The 20,818-nt window shown below is 58.3% G+C and overlaps 1 protein-coding gene across 3 annotated transcripts; it reads right to left on the reverse strand.

Annotated features, from left to right (window-relative positions):
* Positions 1 to 5,992: 5,992 nt before the first annotated feature.
* Positions 5,993 to 19,511, reverse strand: Plpp7 (phospholipid phosphatase 7 (inactive)). Of its 3 annotated transcripts, XM_021261866.2 has the most exons (4): positions 19,352 to 19,511; positions 18,989 to 19,060; positions 16,065 to 16,635; positions 5,993 to 7,737 (listed from the first exon to the last, which is right to left on the reverse strand). In XM_021261866.2, the coding sequence occupies exons 3-4, from the start codon at positions 16,513 to 16,515 to the stop codon at positions 7,373 to 7,375; spliced, it is 816 nt and encodes a 271-aa protein (XP_021117525.1). In that variant the 5' UTR covers positions 16,516 to 16,635; positions 18,989 to 19,060; positions 19,352 to 19,511; the 3' UTR covers positions 5,993 to 7,372. The 3 variants fall into 3 exon arrangements, with proteins under 3 accessions (XP_021117525.1, XP_004849149.1, XP_087039165.1); XM_004849092.4 differs by lacking the exons at positions 18,989 to 19,060; positions 19,352 to 19,511 and having other exon boundaries at positions 16,065 to 17,020; XM_087183039.1 differs by lacking the exons at positions 16,065 to 16,635; positions 18,989 to 19,060; positions 19,352 to 19,511 and adding an exon at positions 15,013 to 15,181 and having other exon boundaries at positions 6,782 to 7,737.
* Between the last annotated feature and the right edge of the window lie 1,307 nt (positions 19,512 to 20,818).

A 20,818-nucleotide genomic window follows, 5' to 3' on the forward strand; every position in this document is an offset into this window, starting at 1 on the left:
ATGTAAATGTTTACAAGCTGAGTGACAGTGAGTGTGTGGGTAAAACTTCTGTCTCATTCTTTTACCTACTGGACCAAGGCTGAGTTGATCAATGTCCCTGGAGACCAATCTGGTAACACAGTGGGTCCTCTGTATCCCTGGCTTCTGAATCCTGGGATTCAACCAACTGGGGTCGCAAACATTCAGCAATGCTTGCTGGGTGTGGTGGTGCATGCCTGTAATCCCAGCACCTGGAGGCTGAGGCAGGAGGATTTAGGCAAATTGGAGGCCAGCCTGGGCTACATAGCAAGACACTGTCTTGAAAGGCAAACAAACAAAATACAACCACATTTTTTCCAAATGCAGAAAAGTAAATGCCTGAAAGGAATAACCAAAATATTTTATTTTGTTTTTCCTGTGTGTTCTATTTTTTTATGATGAAAATGCATTCTTGTGTAACCAAAAAGCACAATCGTTAGAGGAAGAGAATTTCACCCGTTCCCGCCAGGCTCCTGGGAGGCGCCCTGCACAGCTGGTGGGCGGAGCTCAGGATGAGGAGCCTCTCCCAGGAGGGGAGAGCAGGCGCAGGTCACAGGCAAGGGAGGCCAAGTCCCCGCCCCGGGCCATCCCCAGCCCGCTCTCTGCAGCCCCTTCCGGCCCAGGACCTGCCCTGCCCAGCAGGACCCTGTTCAGGCTTCGATGCGGGGTGTGTTCTGTGCCTCAGGACCCACATCGGGGCTGCTGGCTGGGGAGCCAGCGTTTCCTGGGGCTCCTGCCATCCTGGCCAGGTTACTCCGGGCAACAGATGGGGGCGCAGGTGGCTGCCGTGGGGGAGTTACTGGGTGGAGAGGGGCTGGGAAATCCTCCTGGAACAATGGCTGCATCTGGGGACCCTGACGGCTTCATCAATTGGTCTCTGTGTACACACACACGTATTACAGGAAAAGGCACCTTGCTATGGACCCCTCCATATCCTGCCCCTCTCTGGGAGCATACTCATCCCCTTGTCCTGGCTGCGGCTGCTTCCCGCAGCAGCTCCGGAGGGCTCTTTCGTGAGCATCTTCAGTTGTGCTCCGTTGGCTCCCTCCATGCCCTGAGTCAGTTCAAAACATTTCCCTTTCGTGGTCATTTTGACTTTGGGGCAGAGCCGGAAGCTACCGGGTGCCAGGTCGGGTGAACAAGGTGGAGGAGGACGCACCACTTGGCAGCAGACCACACCTGGCAGACCCTCAGGAAAGAGCACCCCAGAGCTGCTGCAGAAAGCCAGGACGAGGGGATGAGTGTTCAAAGCGAGGGGAGGGGACTCACCATAATGTGTCTTGTACTGTAACATTTTTACAGTTTAAGTATTCACCATGTATCTTGATCACTCCTTATACATGTCAGAGTCACATAACGTGTGAGAGGCTCATCGAATGTGAACTTCCCAGCACGTGGTCCCAATGCCACGTCCTGCTATTCCTGGCTCCTCCATGACTCTGGGGAAGGTGGCTGTGTTCATGTACGTCACCTGATGTGGAGTTCACACAAGGAATCCTAATTTTGCTGACTGGTTCTGTTTGTGAACTGAATTGTTTGTGAACAGAACCAAGGTACTGTACTGTACTGCACTTGCTGAATCTAGCATGGATATGAGGACACATGTAAACATGTGTGTGCAAGAGAATGTCCACACAGGAGTGCCCATGTGTACAACTGTGCAAATGCACGTGAGCCCCAAGTGTGTAAGTATGCACATGGGTGTGTGTGCACCACAATGAAAGCTACAGACTTTCCTGTGCATGGGACGGAGTGCAAACTTGTGTACAATTTTATATCAAAGTGCACACATGAATCTGGTGCAGGTGTGAGTGCACACGTGTCTGGACCTCCATGCACGCTGAGGAAGCACATGGTGTGCTCTGTGTCCAGACTTGTGTGTGTGTGTGTGTGTGTGTGTGTGTGTGCCCACAGACCTGCAGGCTCTGTGCCTTGGTACTGCTGTAGGCCACCGGGCGGGCACTGTCCTGTCCCCACGGCTGCAGAGGACTGTAATACTGATAATGCCCAAGGCAGGCTGTGAGGCGCTAACCTCATGACTGGTTGTTTATAGAAGTGAGTCCGGCCGAAGCCTATGTGCCGAGGTCAGGGTAACGTGCACCCAAATTCCGTTCCCACAACTGAAACCTTCAGACTAGAAGGACAATGTTCCACCTACAATCATATTTTGTCTATTCTGTTCCTAATTTGGGAGTGCATTGTCTTGTCTTTTGTTTTGTTTTGTTTTTTGTTTTTTTTGGTACCGGGGATCGAACTCAGGACCTTGTGCTTTTGAGGCAGGCGCCGGAACCACTGAGCTAAATCCCCGGCCCTATTGTCTTGTCTTGTCTTTTATGAGCCATGTTTACATTAATTTCCATAGAAACCACACGTCGCCTTTACCCCAATTGATTTCCAATAAAAGTCAGTGCCTGGCACTGGCCAGCGCCTTTAGTCCGCTGCACCAGCAGTGATTGTCCTGGCCCCCGCTTTCTCTCCTAATTCTGTCCCTCGGTGTATTCTTTTTATCAGGCCTGCATCGCACACTGGGCAGGTGCGTACTGGAACCTGACTACAGGGGTCTCTGGCACATGGCCTCCTCCGGCTGCGTGTGCGACCTGTTGCACACGTGGGAAGGTCAGCCGATCTGGCCGGGTGGGGCCCTGGCCTGGTGTGAGCACAAGCGGGTTACATAACGTGTGGCCGAGGAGGGTGCCAGATGTTCCCTTCCCTCCCGGGCCAGATGGCGAAGGATCTGGGAGTCCCTGGCTTTTCCAGCTTCTGGATCCTCCCCGTACAGGGCGTTGGGACTTTGAACAGTAGCGGCTGCCGAGGCTGGGGCAGGGGCTTTCCAGAGAGGGGGCTGCCACGGGACGCCTGGGCCTCCTGCACACCCTGCACCTGTGCTGCCCTTCTGGGCCTGGCCTTGTCCTTCCTCAGGTGCCCGGGGACACCACTGACCTCATCAATCCGCCTTAACAGTGTCCCTCTGTGTGTGTCCATGTCTTAATCTCCCTTCTGCTTTTTACAATCGTTTTTGTTTTTTTGGGGACAGGCTCTTGTTATGCCCTTCAGGTTGACCTTGAACTATGTAGCACAAGTTGGCCTCAAACTCACACCGATCCTCCTGCCTCAGCCTCCCAAGTACGGGGATTACAAGTGCGTGGTACCCTGCCTGGGTTTTAATCTCCCTTCTGTAAGAACATCAGCCACTTTGGGACTGGGTCCACGCTAACACCCTTGTTTTAATGCGGCCATCTCTTTAAAGACCCTGTCTCCAAGCCGCCCCATCTGGGACAGGCGGGGACTCTGACGGGGACGCCTCTGGGGACACAGCCAGCCCCTAAGCGCTGCGTGGTGTCTGGGGTGCCTCTCGCACCCCTTCCCTGAGTCAGCCGGCTGGAGCCATTCCACTGGGCCCTCTCAGCCCCGAGGGCTCCTTCATCGGGTTAGCTGCGCAGATGCCTGAGCCTGGGCTGGGAAGAGCACACATTCCTTGTCCCGGTGTCCTGGAAGTCCCAAGGCCCTTCCGGGGACTCCAGGGAGGGTCAGGTCCCCTTCCCCGCTCCAGGCCCCTGCCTTCCTCAGCTCTGGGTCCCTCATCTATGTCAGTAAAAGAAGGGTGGGGCATGGAGTGCACACCTGTCATCTCCAACTCTGGGAGGCTGAAGCAGGAGGGTGCCAGCCCAACCTGGGCAATTTGGGAACTTAGGAGACACTGTCTCAAAATAAAAAATTAAAAAGGGCTGGGAATGTAGCTTAGTGCAAAGGCCCTGAGCTGCATTTCTGTCCCTCTCGTCCCCTCCCTGAATCCTGCCCACCAGGTGACAGAGGGGAGCCTGTGCCCCGCACACCCACCTCACCCCCACCAACTTTGAGGCTGGTTCCGGGCACTGGTCACTTCCTGGGGCTGGAGGGGACACATGCAGGGCCCCGGCTCTCGTGGGACCAGGAGCCAGAATGCCTCAAGTCTAGCGGTTGCCATGGAGACGGGGCAGGCTCCTTGGAAGGGCCACGATTCTGCAGCAGTGCTGTCTCCTGTTGTGGGCACTTCAGCCTTGCACAGCCTTTCGAGGGTTCCCAGAAACTGCAGTCTCAGAGGGAAAAAGACAGAGCCTTCCCCCCCAGGGGTCCGGGGAGCCATGGCCAGAAGTCGGGTGCCCTGGGGTCCCCATGATGTCGGGGTCCCCACTCCCTGGCCCTGTGTGTGTCCAAGCCCAGATGTGCCTCTCGGTGCCTGGAGGATGCCAGGGCCAGTGGCCTGAGCCCCTCCATGCCAGGCTGGACCCCAGACACCCTCTCTGACCCACACAACTCATGCAAGGAGAAGTCAGTCCTGGCACACAGCAGCTGAGGCCCAGAGGCCTGGTGACCCTCCAGGGCTGGAAGGTGGGGCTGGGTCTGCTGAGCAGCCTGTGACCTCCCCACCCTGCACAGCCACGGCTTGGGGGTCCCAGGGTGTAAAGCTGTGTCAGACTCCCCAGGGCGGAGGCTGTCATGGGCCTGGCAGGGAGCTTGGGGACCTGGGAAAATTCAGGACCAGTGCCCGGCCTGGGCATGAGTGAGAAGGACAAGGCTGCTGGGTCTGTGAGGAGTGCCTGGAAGATACGGTGTGTGTTCACATGAAAAATCACTGCAGTAGAAGACACACGGCCAGGAATCCCCTCAAAGCCTCCCCTCACTTCAAACACACTCGTCCCAGCTCCCTGGCCGCTTCCTGCAGCAGCTCTGGAGTCCTCTTTCCTGAGAGTCTTTAGTTACCATCCTGGCTGTCTTGGTGTCCTGAATTGATTCAAAACCTCCTCCTTTCATGGTTATTTTGACTTTGGGGAAGAACCGGGAGTCGCATGGGGCTGGGTCCAGTGACTAAGCTGGATGGCACAGCCTCATGTTTTTGTTTTTTTTGTTTTTGAACTAGGAATCGAACTCAGGACCTTGAGCTTTCAAGGCAGGTGGCAGCACCACTGAGCTAAATCCCGGGCCCCACAGCCTCATGTTTTTACAGCCCTGTCTTTGCGTTGGGTGGCGTTTGGCAGCAGCATTTACATTTTTTTTTTTTCCAGTACCGGGGATGGAACTCGGGTCCTTGGGCTTGCGCAGCAGGTGGCGAAACCACTGAGCTAAATCCCGGGCCCAGCATTTACATTTTTAATCACACCTCATAAAGACACTCAGGAAAGAGGACTCCAGGGCTGTTTCAGAAAGTGGCAAGGCTGGTGGGATAAGTGTGTTCAAAAAGAAGGGGAGGATTTTTGAGGAGGATTCATGGCAATGTGTCTATTTTTTGTTTGTTTTTGATTTTTGGAGACAGGGTCTTGATATGTGGCCCAGGCTGGCCTTAAACTCATGGTGATCCTCCTGCCTCAGCCTCCCCAGTGCCGGGATTATAGGCGTGGCCACCACCCAGGCTGATGTCTCATTAAAACACAAACTGTGTTTTGCCATCACCCATCTCTGTGGGGAGGGAGGATGGCATGGAGCAGGCCTTGTTCCCACCATGCCCAGCACGGGGCACGGGGCCCTACTCCTCCATACCACCGGGGCAGTGGTGCCGGCAGCCAGTGATGAGCAAAGGGCACAGACTTGTCCAGGTGCCACATGGACGGCACCCCTGGCTCACAGCCGGCCCCTGGGGACCACTGTCACCCCTCTCTGACAGATGAGGAGACTGGGGCTGGGGGGGTCAGCACCTGAGCCGGCACCAGCTTGGCTGCCTCACAGGACGTGGATTCCAGACCCCATTCCTCAGCCCCCCAAATCCTAAAGACACTCCTCCCCCACCCCTTGCCAAGGCTGAACCTCAGGAACACATGTCCCTGCTAGGGAATGCACACCAGGGGCCAGAAGCCTGTCTGTCCCCCAGCATAGCTGGCATTGATGGCACATGCCTGGGATTCTAGCACTCTACGAGGCTGAGGCAGGAGAATCCCAACTCAGCCTGGACAGCTTGAGACTCTGCCTCAAGATAAAGAACAAAGAAGGGCTGGGATGTAGCTCAATGCAAAGGGGCTGAATTCATTCTCCAGTAGTGCAAGAAACAGCCTAGCTGAGCCCCACCTGGCTGACAGATACAGAGGTGGGGGCGAGGGCCAGGGGGGATCTCGAGTGAGCACCGTTGGAACTGCAGAAGGGACCCGGGAGGCCATGGAAGCAGCCAGGAATGAAGAGCAGACGCTGAAGCTCCTCTGGGCAGCCGGACTCAGAAACGGGTGCCCCCAGCCCTGCCGGGCACAAGGCAGGCTGGAGGGAATCGGGGCCAAGGAGCCGCTGCAGTCCTGGCTGTCAGGAGGCCGTGACCAGAGCTTGCTTTCCCTGGACACAGGCGCTGATGGGGAGACGGCCTAGCCCAGGGGATGAAGCACAGGGCTCAGGGGGGTGGGGTGGGGATACAGTGAGAGCCAAGGGCCACCGGGAGGGGCAGGCGGCCTGGCTACACCCTGTGGGCCCTGGCTGGGCAGCCTGGGGCAAGTCCCTGCCCTGCCTGGGCCTGGAGTTCTCGTCTATTAGTCAGGGTGTGGCTGGGGACTCTGGGACACTTCCCGGGGAGCAGGACCTGGTGCGCCCTGGGTGAGGGCTGGAGGCTGGTGCCAGGGGACTGGGGCTCCCCAGGTTCCCTCCACCGTCACAGTGCCCGGCCTCAGGGCAAAGAGGCCCTGGCCGTGAGGCTGGAAGAGCCCCCTGCAGGGGCCCAGGAAGAAGGACCAGGCATCCTGGGGGCCCAGCACCAGGCCGGCCTGAGCCACGCCAGCGCTGTTTGGGGCACTGCACAAGCTAGAAACCATGCGAGCGTGCGCCCGTGTGCCGCCTGTATTATCACGGAGGTGCACATGTGTTTACAGCTGGTGGACAGGTCCCACAGAGCTGGGCCTGGGGGCCGACGCCCCATTCCCATCCTGATCCCTGCCTGGGTAGCAGTTCCCTGGCCTGGATGGGGGAATCCTCCAGGAAAGGGGCCTGTGCTCGGGTCCGTCTAGCAAACGCAGGCCCAAACAGGGTTGGGCGGGACTGGTCAGAGGCTTCAGTGTCCATCGTGGGCAGTCTGTGGCCACTCCCAGGGTGGTGGCCCACACCCCAGGACTGCAGGCCGGTGTCCCGAGGGCACCCTGAGCCCTCAATGGCTCTCCGTGGCCATGGACCCAGCTGGCAGTGTGGTGGGCACAGTCAGGAATCCACATCTGGGGCCACGTGGTGCAGACGAGACCCAGCCCCTGCTGTCATCTTAGTCTCAGGCGCTGTCCCCAGGAGGAAGCCAAGCCAGGCTGGGCCCCAGCACCTGGAGAGCAGCCCCAGAGCCCAGCAGAGGGCTGGGCGGGCACTGCCAGCCTTGAGTCCCCGGGGGAGCCTGCTTCTCAGGCCTGCAGCAGCGGCGGGAGCCTCACCAGGCGGAGATGAGCATCTGGCAGGTGTTGGAGGACATCCAGACCAGCTCCACCAGGCGGAACTGGAAGTAGCCGATGGCGAAGCCCGAGAGCACGTCTGTGATGTGGTGGCGGCCGATCATGACGCGCGACAGCCCCACGCACAGCGCCCAGAGCACCAGCAGCACGCGCAGTGGCACCGCCAGCACCAGGTGGCTGAGGAAGAACTTGGACACCATGGCGGCACGGCTGGCATGCCCGGCGGGGAAGGCATAGACGTCCATGGTGAGGTGGTCCAGCAGGCTTGGGCTGGTCTCGTATGGCCCGCGGCGCTTGATGAGCTTCTGCACGCCCGCCACTGTCATGATGTCCAGAAGCAGGGCTGGGTGGGGGAAGAGGCCAGCCCATCAGTGCCACCCACGCCCAGCCTCTGTCCCTCCCACCACTCCGACACAGGACCCACCCCAGGGCCTTTGCACTCGCCTTCCCACCACCAGGAGGCCGGAACCTGTGACATCCATCGCCCCCCAGGGAAACCCTGTCCTCATGAGGCACTCAGTCCCATCGGCCCTGCCCCAGGCCCTGTCAACCACCAGGCTGCTTCCTGCTCCGGGGATTTGCCTTTGCCACACATTTCATACGAATGGAATCAGACAGTAGGTGGTTTTTTGCCTTGGCTTCCTGCCTTTGGCCTAACATTTCGGGGTTCACCCATGTTGCAGATGGCTCAAGACTATTCCTTTTTTCCTGGCTGAATAATATTTCCCTGAACAGATATGCCACAGTGTGTCTGTCCATTGATGGAGACTGGGGTGTTTCCACTGGCACCACTGTTAATGCTGCTGCTGCTGTGGATATCGGTGCAAAATCGTGCTTTCAGCTCTTTTGGGTGTTTCCTTAGTGGTGGAGTTGGGGGATCACATGATAGCTCTGTGTAGCCATGGTGACTTAGTCACCCGTGAGGCCACAGCACCTGTAGGGCCTTCTGCAGGGACAGCAAAGATGACCTCAGCAGCATGGTATGGCATCTGTGTGATGTCGCTTGATTTTCCTCCTCTGATTGTGGCTACTTGCCCCCTAGATAGGACCCACTGTCCTCCCAGTGGCCCCCTCAAATGTTCAGCCCACCAGACAAGCTGGATAGGGGGAAGAATGATTACTGGTGGCAAAGGCCTGTAACCCCAGCACCGTGGGAGGCTGAGGCAACAGGGTCTCAAATTCAAATCCAGCCCAGGCAACTTCATGATTTAATAAAACATTATCTCAAAATAAAAATTAAAGGGCTGGGGATGTAGCTCAGTGGTTCCTCTGCCTGCCTCGAAAGCGCAAGTTCCTGAGTTCGATCCCCAGTACCAAAAAACAAAAAAAAACAAAATTAAAATTAAAATAAAAAAGGGCCGGGGTTGTAGGTCAGTGTAAAAGTCCCAGGTTCAGTGCCCAGTACTAAAAAAAACACCTCAGCCTGAGTAGGCGGCTTCCTACGAAGCTCACTGTGTGTGTCAGTGTGGCTGGCTCTCCATGCCTGCTCTACCCGAGACATGTGAGCATGGTGGCCCATGCCTATAACCCCAGGACTCAGCAGGCTGAGGATGGAGGATCGCTACGAGTCTGAGACCAGCCCGGGCTACATAGCAACACCTTGTTTCAAAAATAAACAAACAGGGCCGGGGATGTAGCTCAGTGGCATTGCGCCTGCCTCTCAATCGTGAGGTCCTGAGTTCAGTCCCTGGTACCTAAATAAACAAACAAACGGAAGGAGAGAGAGAGAGAGAGAGAGAGAGAGAGAGAGAGAGAGAGAGAGAGAGGGAGGGAGGGGAAGGTGACAGCTCACGTTTGCTGCAGGACATCTGCAAAACCTAAGTCTCACTCGCCCTGCCCCTGCCCCTCAGAGACCGCTGGCCTGAGAGCAGCGGGTGTGGAGCTGGCATGTGTGTGTGACCACGCCTCCTGGCACTGCTTTGAGTCCTGCTGCCTGAGGTGGCTGGCCAGCCTGTGTGCCGCTGAGGCCAGTCCAGCGTTGCAGCCATCTTGGCCTGGGGAGGTCACAGTCCCCAGGCATAGGGCAGGAGGTCCGGAGGGAGGCGGGCTCTTGGCTCTCGAGCCACAGGGAGGCCGGTGGTAGAGCCAGCCAACTGATCCCCACATCAGGAGCCCTCTCCTAGGCCTCACCTGGCCCAGGGAAGCACCAGATGCTTTCCAGACTGGCTCCCAGGCAGCAAGAGCAAGCATCAGTGAAAGGATCTTTTTCCCCAAGGCTCTGGGCACAACCACAGGCAGGGAACACAGGACCTCCACCTCCCGCGCTCCCGGAATCCAGGTCCACTGGGCAAGAACCTTGCTATGTGGCCCAGGCTTGACTTAAACTCTCAGCCGTCCTGCCTCAGCCTTCCGAGCACTGGGATGACAGACCTGGCTTGGACCCAAACCTTGCACATTTGCTGGCAACGTAAAGACCAGGGTGGGTGACAGGACTGCAGTGTCCGATGCGTGTGCTCTGTCCCCAGAGACCTCAGAGGCGGCTCCTGGGGACATCAGTGTGTGCCAGGCGGACTGAGGACTGAGCTATGGCCGAGAGGGAGCCAGGCCGTCACCTGCAGCCAGAGAGAGTGGCATCCGGGCAGGCCGGTGGTACCCGTGGCCTCCCCTCCCCACGCTGTGGCCGGCTGCTGTGAGGCACTGGGGACTCTGAGCCAGCCACAGGGGCCCTGGCCTGCCTGGGTGGTGCAGCAGATCCCTCAGCATCGCCGGGCTCCAGGCACTGTGGTCGGCTGGGGGGTGGCGGGGCCCTCACTCCAGGCAGACATGGGTCAGGGTCTCAGCGTGCAGCACACCCGTGTCCCACGGCCCCTCGATGCTGGGCGATGCCTCAGGGCACCCGCACGTGACCAGGGTGGTCAGTGGCACTGCTGCAGTCTGCGTCCTCAGGCTGCCCGGGGGTGGGGTCCGCACACCCGAGTCTCCCAGCCATTCCTGCACCCTGGAGGCCCCAGACACGAACACAGAGGGTGCTGGGACCCTGTCTCGGTGGCCTCTTCCCCTGGGACCCAAACTCAGGGACCCCGGGCCGAGCAGGAACCGATGCTTCCAGGGAAGAGAGAGGCCAAACTGCAGGATTTGGGGTCCGAAACCAAACACCCCTGTCTGCAGATGGCCGTGCTCACGGGACGGAGGACCTCGAGTGGCCCCTGTGGGTGGGTGGGGCTAAGGGGCCCGGAGGACGCACTGGAGAGGTAGAGGCCGGAGCTTGCTGGTGACAGACAAGGAGCAAAGATGGGGCCTCTTGGGGACCCAGGGTGGCTGGAGGAGGGACGGACGGGCCTGCAGGAGGGTCCTGGAGCCCTGGCCCAACTGACCCTGCTCCTGCTCCCCTCCGGCCCCAGCTGTGCGAAGCTCTGCTCCTGGGGCGTCCTGCAGCAGTGACAGCAGAGAATGAGATCGACCCAGTGTCCTTCACAGGAGGCAGACGCGACACACCACGGCCCGTCTAGACAATGGAGCGCTGGCATCCACCGAGGTGATTTACAGCCCCAAGGAGCTGCAGGGTTTGTGGCCGGAGACGCGTCCAGACAGCAGTACACACGCAGGGCCTCCTGCAGGGCTCAAGCCCCAGGGCACAGTGCTTCCCACCGGGCAGGGAGAAGGGGGTTTTCATTTCCCTTTCGTAATTCTGCCTAAAAATTGTCCGTACTGTGTATAGGTAGTATTGGGGCACATTTTTTTAAAGGTTTAAAAACATTTATTTTTCTTTTTGTTTTGTTTTTTTGAGACAGGGTCTTGCTATGTAGCCCAGGCTGGCTTTGAACTCGGAGGTGATCCTCCTGCCTCAGCCTCCTAAGAGCTGGGACTACAGGTACTACACGAACAATTTAAAAAGTTATTTTCATAAAAGGATGAATACTGGAATTTTTTTTTTTTGGTACTGGGGATTGAACTCGGGTCCTTGTGCTTTCGAGGCGGGCGACGGAACCACTGGGCTAAATCCCTGGCCCGGAAAGGATGAATACTGTATGATTCCAGTTACCCGAGGGACTTGGGGCAGCTGAAGTCATAGAGTCAAAGTAGAAAGCGGCTGGGCTGCGGGAGTGGGGAGCTATCATGTTTAGAACCAGAGTTTCACTTTTGCAAGGTGAAAAGGTTCCAGGGTGGATGCCAGTGATGGCTGGTAACAGTGCGAGAGTGCTTGATGCCCAGTGCTCTGGGAGGCAGAGGCAGGAGGATGGAAAGTCTGAGCCCAGTCTGGGCAACCTAGCAACTTAGCCGGACCCTTCTCAGCTTTCTACAGAAGGGGCGGGATGTAGCTCTGTGTGAAGGCCTTGTGTGGGATCCCAGTACAAAACCAAAAACAAACAAAGCAAGTGCAGCACTGTGAAGGACACAGCCCCGGAGGCCTGGTCAGCAGAGCTGGGGCGAGGGGACCCCAGGGAAGGACCAGGCTCCTGGCCTTGGCTCCTGCTCTGCTGGTGGGAGCAGCGCCCATGCGTGCACGGGCCTGTGTCCAAGCACCTGCCTGGCCTCTGCCCATGAGTCGGCCAAGCCCCCGGCCCTCGATGGGTCCTGCTGGTCCCTGGCTTGCCCCGTCTGGGGTCACTAGCTCTGCACTGGGCCAGAGCAGCCTTGGCATGAAGTGACTCGCGGACCTGGCCGCCACTGCAGAGTTCGCTCCCTTCTTCTGCATCTGCTGCCAGGGGTGCAGGACCCCGACGTGGGGTCCCATGAGCCCCAAGGAGATGACAGGAAGTGCGGGGTCGGCGCAGGGGGCAGCCCTACCCCTAGGGGGCTAAACACGCCTGGCCAGGGAGCCACACAGCCTGCATGCAGAGAGCCTGTCACTTGGGTTGTCCCCGAGAGCAGGGGCGGACAGGGAGAGGATGGGGGCCCTAAAGGAAGGAGCCCGCGGGCCACAGGCTGGGGTGCAGAGAGAAACCCACGCCCACTCCTGGGGTGGCGGAGGGGACACCTCACTCTCCACCCTCTGTGGCAGGGATGTGGACCGGGCGTGGTGATGCTCTCCTGTGATCCCTGCACTCGGGAGGGAGGCTGAGGCAGGAGGATGCCATGAGTTCAAGGCCAGCCTGGAGCACAAGTGAGACCCTGTCTCAAAACACAAAATGAAGGGCTGGGGATTTAGCTCAGTGGTTCCGACCCCTGCTGCGCAAGCGCAAGAACCCGAGTTCGATCGCCAGTACCAAAAAAAAAAAAAGAAAGAAAAAGAACTGAGAAGGCTGTCAGAATGAAAATGGAGCCACCCATGTCAACCTTAACAAGGAGAGTAAACAAAGTAAGAGGGTACAGAGGAAGGCGGGTTCTTCCCCCACTGTCTGAAGGTAGCAGAAGAGCGGCCAGACCCTCAGGCTCCTCAGGGCGCTGTGACCTTAGACAAAAGCATAAGGTCAGCGGCCCAGCCAGTGTCTGTTCACCTTGGCCTGAAGCAACCTTTGCCCGTCATCATGGGCCCGGGTTTGGGGTTTCAACCACAGTTTTGTCTTTAAAAATCCGCCTGTCGGGCCAGGGATTTAGCTCAGTGGTTTCGCCGCCTGCTGCACAAGTGCAAGGACCCGAGTTCGATCCCCAGTACCAAAAAGCAAAACAAAAAGAATAAAAATCCGCCTGTCATCCCAGCACCCTGGGAGGCTGAGGCAGGAACATCACAAATTCAAGCTCAGCATGGGCAACTTAGTGAGACTCTGTCTCAAAATAAAATAAAAAAATAAAATAAACAGGCAGGGATGCAGCTTAGTGGGAAGGCCCTGGGTTCAATCCCTAGTACCCAAAAGAGAAACAAAAACAAAACTTCCCTTGCCTCCGCCTCTTTGACTCTGAGCACGCCCAGAGTTTATGTAACGTCATTTTCCTCCGGAGGAGGATCCGAGGTTTGTTCTACTTGGGCTGACACCCCTGTACTGTATGAATTATTTCTTGCACTCATAGAATGAAAAATGAGAAGGTGCTCAACCTCCCCAGGCCTTAGGGAGATGAAATCAGAATCACAGTGAGATCTGGGTGTGGTGGCAGAAGTGGGTCTCCCAGCATTCAGGAGGCTGAGGCAGGAAGACACTGTGCATACAGGGCCAGCCTGGCCGAGGGATCCAGACCCGGTCTTGGGGGAGGAGGAGGAGGCAGCTGTTCCCTGGCCTCCCAGTCTGCCCCCCGAGGGTCCCAGCCGTAGGCATGGAGGCCCAGGGCTTCGGTTGGGTGCCCGGGGTTCTGGGTGGCCAGGCAGGGCTCCCCGGAGGGCCCACTAGGACAGTGACCTTGGTCAGTGCCCCTTCCCAGCTCCCTCGGTCCTACTGAAGCCCCATAGCCATGCAGCTGGACACATGCTCAGGAGCCCTCGGAGCACAGGGGCACAAAGTCACCCCAGGGACCCTGCTCGGCCCAGGAGGGGCCCAGGCTCTGCTGAGGCTGAAGGATCGGAAGCGGCAGTTTGTGCTCTATGGTGGCTCAATGCGATGGGCTGGGCCTCACCCCACAGTGTGGTTCAGGCCCCTAGACCCACCCTGGGTGCCCCAAGTGGCTTCCCAGCAGCCCCTTATCTGTCATGGCCTCAGCACCTGGTAGGCAGACAGAAACCCTCCTGCCAAAGGTGGGCGGGGTGGCACAAGCCTATGATCAAGCCTAGCGCTCGGGAGGCTGAGGCAGGAGGATTGCCTCGAGTTTGATCCTGGGCTATACAGTGAGATCCTGTCTCAAAAACCAAACACAAATCTAATTGCGAAATGTAAACAATAAAACTTTTGAAAAATGAAATTCAGAAGATGGAAGAGGCATCCCACAAAGGAGGCACCTTGGGTGTTGTTCCTGCTATGGAGTAAGATACTTCTGTGGCCAAACAGGCTGCTGGGGGGAGGAGGCCAGAACCCTCACCCTCACATGAGAGTTGGAAAAATTTAAATGTCAGGGCAGGGAAATCTTTCCAAAATGCAAATGTTCATGTATACAAGAAAATCAGAACAAAGTGGAGCTATTTTAGCTGTGTGTGAGGGCAGCTTCCTGGCATGCTCCTGTGACGGGGAGCTCACCCCCTTGAAGATATGCCTGCTTTCTCCTCTGCTCCTCACTCCGTCTGGGCTCCCAACGGCCCTCCTTGGAAAGATGTGGATCAACGTCAGAGTCGAGCCTCTTCTAACCTGGCTCCATCCCTGTCAGTGCAGCACCTTGGGTGTGTCATCGCTTTGTGCCTCAGTCTCCCCCTTTAGCAACCACTCTGAGCTGTTGGGCTTCCGGTGAAAAACACTCAGCAGAGACACTCACCAAATTCCAGCCCTCTGTCCTCCTTTGGGGAAGCAGGAAGGAACAGACAGGGCCGGGGGGCTTGGCCATCCCATCCTCTGACCCAGGCAACCTAGCCCCAGTACTGGCCTCTGGAGCCTCAGTTTTCCTGGGGGCTGCTGTGGGCACCAGAGAAGCTTTGGGTATCAAAGGAGCGGGTTCTGCCCCGGAGGCCCTCAGCCAGGACCTTGGCCACCTGGCTCTGTCCCTCTCACCCAGGGCCCTGGCACGGCCGATAAAGAGCAGAGGCCTGTGGATCAGGGGAACCTGGTAAAAGCCCCCTCACACACTCTAAGGCAGGGCCTGTTGCCTTATGGATAGGAACCTCAGATTCCTTTTTCTGTTTTTGAGACAGGGTCTCGCTGTTTCATTCAGGCCTTGAACTCACTATGTGGCCCAGGCCGGCCTTGAAATCAAGGTGATCCTCCTGCCTCAGCCTCCTGAGTGCTGGGATGACAGGCGGCCACCACCACACACCACTGGAAGCTCAGATTCCTCAGATCTGTAAAATGGGGACGACAGGCCCCCAGGCCCCTGGGACTCTACTCAGGATAAAATAATAAGTAATGCAAGCTGATAATTTAGTAACAAGGACAAGATCTCCGATGGTGGTGGCAGACCTAGCCACCCCCTCCCCAAGGGGACCCCAGATGTTTCTTCTGCATCAGCCCCAGGCTGGACTCTGACCCGAGGGGCGACATGGGTTCTCACCATAGCTCCTATGGACCAGAGGCCCAGCCTGCACCCACTTAGGAACCCAGGTACCGTTCAGTTTCACTGTGCCCGAGACCCTGCCCCGTCTCCAGTGACGGCCATGCAGAGAAGGGTGTGAGGTGAGGTCCTGGGGATGGCCGGATGGAGGCTGCGTGTCACCTCCAGTGGAGGGGACGGCTTGCCTTCCATGCAGGTCCCACGTGGCTGCTGGCAGAGGGCAGGGCCACAGCAGGAGGGGCTGGCACCTACATCGGATAGCAGACCCATGGCCACACTTCAGGGGAGACTGGGTGAGGGGCGTCCCGGGCTGGTTCCCTGGGCCCCAGACCCCGTAGGAGACTCCAGGGGAGCCCGCAGCATCCCTGAACTGAGCAGGTTTGGGGAGCAGTTGGGACAGCTTGGAGTCACCACCTGTGAGCGGTCTAGGAACGAGGACCCCGACTGTGGGTGGAGGTCGACAGTGACACCCTGATCCAAGTCGGCCTTGGGGTCACCACTGCTTTCTTTAAGTGGCTTCCAGGCAGCAGTGCCCCTTGCTGAGCACAGGCCCCTCAAGGTGCAGGGGCCCCGTTTGCACCCCAGTTCCCGTCACCACGCAGAGCCTGCCTGTTTCTGGGGCGCCCTCCCTGCCTAACCTCATTAGTTTGGTCCAGCGGGTTTCCCAGGGCCCTGCTGGGCCTGGCCAGTGGGGGCGGGGCCCGGGGGCAGGCGGTTCGGCACACTCACCCAGGAGCAGGTTCATGAGCACCTCCTGGCCCGCCAGCGTGCTGCTCTTCACCAGGCAGAGGATGGTGCCCCCGATCCAGGGCACGCCGTGGCCCGTGATGCCGATGAGCTTGACCATGGAGCGCGCGCTGGCCCAAGATGCGGCACGGCCGGCGCACACCCCCAGCCGCTTGGACATGCAGATGTCAATGGCCAGCAGGGAGTTGAAGGCGATGCCCTTGAAGGAGGGGTTCAGCTGCATGCAGTCCTCCTCGGGCAGCTGCTGGGACTGGCGCCGCTCGCGGGACCCCTCGCTGGCAGGTGGAGGCTGTGCCGAGGGCCCCGAGGCCTTCCTAGCCGAGCTTCGGGGCTCTGGGGTCCCCTTGGGGGGCTGGCTCAGGGACAGGAACTCGGCCCGGTTGAGGACATTGTTGCGGTCCCGGGCGCGGGCCCGGCTCTGGGAAGCTGGCATACTGCCCCGCTCGATCACCCCAGAAGGCCGGTGCCAGCCCGGCTCCAAGGGCCTTGTCCCCGAAGACGAAGGCCGCCTGAGCTGCCACGGTCACCTGGCTCCCTGTCTTCCCTGCAGCTGCTGTTAAATATAGACAGGAGGATTGCACATGGCTGTTTACCTCCGGCTGTCACCCGGCTCTGCCGGGACGTCAGTGGCGGCTGGGCAGCCAATGGAGCCCACCCGTGAGGGGCCGGCGCCAACACAGCCGCAGGGAGGTGGACGAGTCCACGCTGCCGGCCGCCTGGGCCTGGGCTATTTAAATCTGCCAATGGCTGCCCCTGCTCTGGAGGACTCTGGGAAATGTAGTCCTGCTGCTCAGGACTCAGTTGGGGTCTGGCCTCTGTTCCAGGCAGAGCTGTGCCCTGGGTTGACCCCACTTTTGCCAGCTGCCACCTGAGCAGTCTGGACCCCTGGGAGCCCAGCCTGCTGCCCCCCTTCCGGGCAGCATGGACTCAGTGGGGCCGTGGGCTTGAGAAGGTGGAGCCCTGGCCAAGGCCTTGCTGGGCACTGGATGGACAGAGTTGGTGACGTCACCGAGAGCGTGGTGTTCTGGGTCCCTGGGGGTGGGCCAGCGCCTCTGTTGGTGGCAGCATTTCATTAGGCTGGCAGGCTGGGCCTGCTTGCTTTTTAGATCGGTCTTGGGCTTGGGGTAGTGCATCATAGTCTGATTGAACGGTAGTCTGTGAATTTGATGTCCATGACCAGGGTAATTAATTGGTTGGTAATGGATCTGTGAGCTTTGCAAAGGGCAGAGGGACTATGGCAGCTTTGGGCAACCCACAAATAGTTACCGCACGCCCGACACTGTGTTCGGAGCCCGCCAGGCTATGGACAGTGGAAGCGGCCCCATCCCTGTCCCTGGGAGGCTCACAGTTCAGTGGGGGCCACACAGTGTCTCAGAAATGACTGAGGCTGTGCTGCAGGATGGCAGACCTGGCAGGAAGGAAGAGCGGCCCTGGGAGGGGCAGAGCCTGCCCCGTGGGAGGACTGCGACCCCACATTCGTGGTGGGAGGGCCGGGAGGCTGCAGCCCAGAGAGGCCAGGCTGAGGGGGCCCAGCTACAGATTTGGGACTTGAGAGAGGTCTCCCTGCAGCTACCTGGGTGACCCAGGCCTACCCTACAGCCTGTAGGACCAGACGCTGCCTGGGGCCATGAGCCCTTGAACAAGTCACACCATGGCCCTCTGCCTCGGTTTCTCCACCCGTAACATGGACATAGTAATGCCCACCTCTTAGGGGTATGAGGCTCGAGAAGATGACAGTTGTAAAACACCAAGCGAGGCCCCTACCGCCCAGTGAGCCTCCAGTGTCCTGGTTAGGAACTGATGGCGCCAGATGCAGAGGGACGGGTCCCTACGGTGTGGTCCCTGCTGCATCCCTGGAAGGGTGAAGCCAGAGTCCAGGTGCGCTCAGACTGGAGTTCCTTGCACCCCTCTGCAGGGTAGGCCAGGGTAGCACTCCCCATTCTGCCCCCTCCTCTTCCACCCAGCCCAAGCAGCCACTGAGGCCAAGTCCCTGACTTTGTGGCATCCTGCCTCTGGGGGGGCAGTGGCTGTGGGCCCAAGATGTGGGGAGCGAAAGGACTTGGGTAGCAGTTATGACACCTCCATTTACAGATGAGGAAGCTGAGGTTCTGAGGGGTGAAGGCTCCAGCCAGGAAACTGGAAAGAACAGAACATGCCCTCCTACCTGGTCCCCAGGGCGGGCACAGGAGGGCCTCAACCTTGGCTCCTTCAGGCCTCGGGCCTGAGGAGTGTGTTTGTCCATGACCTTGGCTGGCCTTGGCGGGCTGAGGAGCCTGGCCTGGATGGGGCTATTAATACCCAGAGGCCTGGGTCAGCATTTCAGTCTGGCCAGAGCAGCCAGCAAGATCTGAGAAGGGCCCTGGGGTCTGGTTTAGCTCAGGAAAAACCACAGGAGGCCCTCCCACCCCTCCTGGCCTCTGTGTCCCCCTTCAAGGACCGGTGGGAGGGTTGTATAAAGGCTACATGCATTCCCTTGTGATCTGGGACCTGCTAGTGCAGTCCTCTGTAAGCTGGGACGAGCTGGTCACCTTCCCAGGTGCTGAGAAGTCAGAGCAATTTTCATCTATAAACCCTCAGGAGCACTCACCACAGCCCTACCTTTGGCTTCATTCATTCATTCAATCAATGCTTTCATTGATCTCTTCCCTCAGGCTAGCTGAGGAGACAGGACACACATGTCTAGTTTATCAAATAGTATAACATTAGCCAATATTCTTACTTTTCCTTACTACTAAAATGTTACTACTAGCTGAGTGTGGTGGTGCATGCCTGTGATTCCAGCACTCAGGAGGCTGAGGCAGGAGGATCACTGTGAATCTGAGGCCAGCCTGAGCTACGTAGTGCGTTCAAGGCCAGCCTTAAGTATATAGTGAGACCCTGTCTCAAAAAAAAAAGTTATTACTTACTCTAAGAAATTCAATAAAGGGCAGGGAATGTAGCTCAGCACCACAGTGCCTGCCTGGCAAGCATGTCGATTCCTGGTACCAAAAAAAATAAAAAAAGAAATTCAATAAATATAGATAATACAAGTGTAATCCCACCACTTGGAAATCAGTACAGTTAACACAAGCTGGTCAGGTCATAAAAGGATTCTTGCTTATTTCATTTCCAATTATTATAACATTTTATACCAACCAAGTATTCTTTTAATAATCAGAAAGGAATATATATAAACAAACTGTATCTGTGTATGGCACATCTACTCATACACACGAATATGTATTCAAAAATAGGATCACATTCTACACCCTTTGAAAAATGTAACTCACCCTTTTCACCTAACAGTAAACTTGGCCCCATTCCCATGACAATGCCTTCACTCTTCAGTGACTTCCAGCCACCTTGCCCTGAGAAGGGCAGCTCTGTGAACCAGTCCTCCGCTGCTGGACGTGTAGGCGCTGTCGCTTTGTGACTACTGTGCTCAGCACTATGCAGCGCGGCTGTCCTGAGACACTCAGGCTGGGGCGCTGGCGGGGCAGCAGAGCAGAATGCCAACAAGTGGGGCAAGTGACAAGTGGCAGATGAGGCCGTGGGTGTCCCTGTGGGTCACCCGGCCACTGCTGCAGTGCCCAGATGCAAGGAAGCCAGAAGGGACCCCAGACCGTTCTGGGGATAGGGCAAGTTCAGCTGTCCTCTTCCTGCTGCAGAGGGGAAGGGTGGGGATACCTGCCAGGCCACATGACTAGCTCTGCCCTGAGCGGGGGAGCCTCCTTCGGCCCTGTGTCCCGTGGTGTCTCCGTCCCCACCTGCGTGGCGTCATGGGTTGACCGCAAGGTCACAGGAGCTCCGTGAGCCAGCTGGGACCCCTGGATTGTGACATCATCCTGGCTCCTTCCCCTGGTGCCCTAATGGATTTTCCCTTTCTGTGGTCCACTGCCCGCACCCTGAAGGCCCACGGCCAGGAGGGGCTGCTATTTGGGAAGACTCAGAAGAGAGGGGGAGGGGGGTGGGCAAGAGGCTGGGGGCGGGGGCGGGGCCCCTGCCAGGAGAGGCGGGGAGCCCCGTGGAGGACCCTTTCCATCCCTGCCTCGAGCCCTGGCTCGCTGGCCCCTGTGCTTTCTCAGTTGCTTTTCGAAGGCCGCTCCTGGGTTATTTTGGTCGGGAAACCTGATCCTTCGCTGGGTTTATTTTAGCACCTTGGAGAACTCCCAGTGCCGCACCCTATCCCAGGCTGCGGCCAGCCTGCTGTCCCCGCTCGCAGTTCCGTCCTCCGGGCGCCTGCGTGTGGGGTGCTCCGGGTAGGGCGCTGCCCCTGCACCACCACGGCGGCCCGCGCCCCCAGCCTGTCAGGGGCGCCCAGCTATGGGGACCTGCGCCGCCCTTGGGGACCGGGGGCCCCTGCTGCCCACCGGGAGCCCCACACTTGCACCAGGGTCCCACCCTGCATCCGCCCACCCACGGGAACACGCCAACGCACGCGCATACAGACACTTGTGTACCCTCCCGATACACAACACACAGTGCACACTCGGTCCTCTGCGTTCACACTGCCTGTGCCTGCTCACACGGTTGCACACGTCACCCACACTTGGCTGGACACACTCACACACCATGCGTTACACACAGCTCCACCCTCCCACAGAGATGCAAACCCCACACTCACGCACGCGCGCGCACACTCACGTCTACCGCACTTCCTCACACGCCCCAGTCACACCGTGCCCTTTGCCCTGCACCCCCAGATGCGTCCTGGACACCCCCTCCCGGACCACAGCCATTGTTGCCGCTCCCACCCA

Source organism: Heterocephalus glaber, unplaced genomic scaffold, assembly GCF_053883595.1.
Source record: "Heterocephalus glaber isolate CG9 unplaced genomic scaffold, H.glaber_assembly_v1.0 deba00001479, whole genome shotgun sequence".
Taxonomy (NCBI): domain Eukaryota; kingdom Metazoa; phylum Chordata; class Mammalia; order Rodentia; family Bathyergidae; genus Heterocephalus; species Heterocephalus glaber.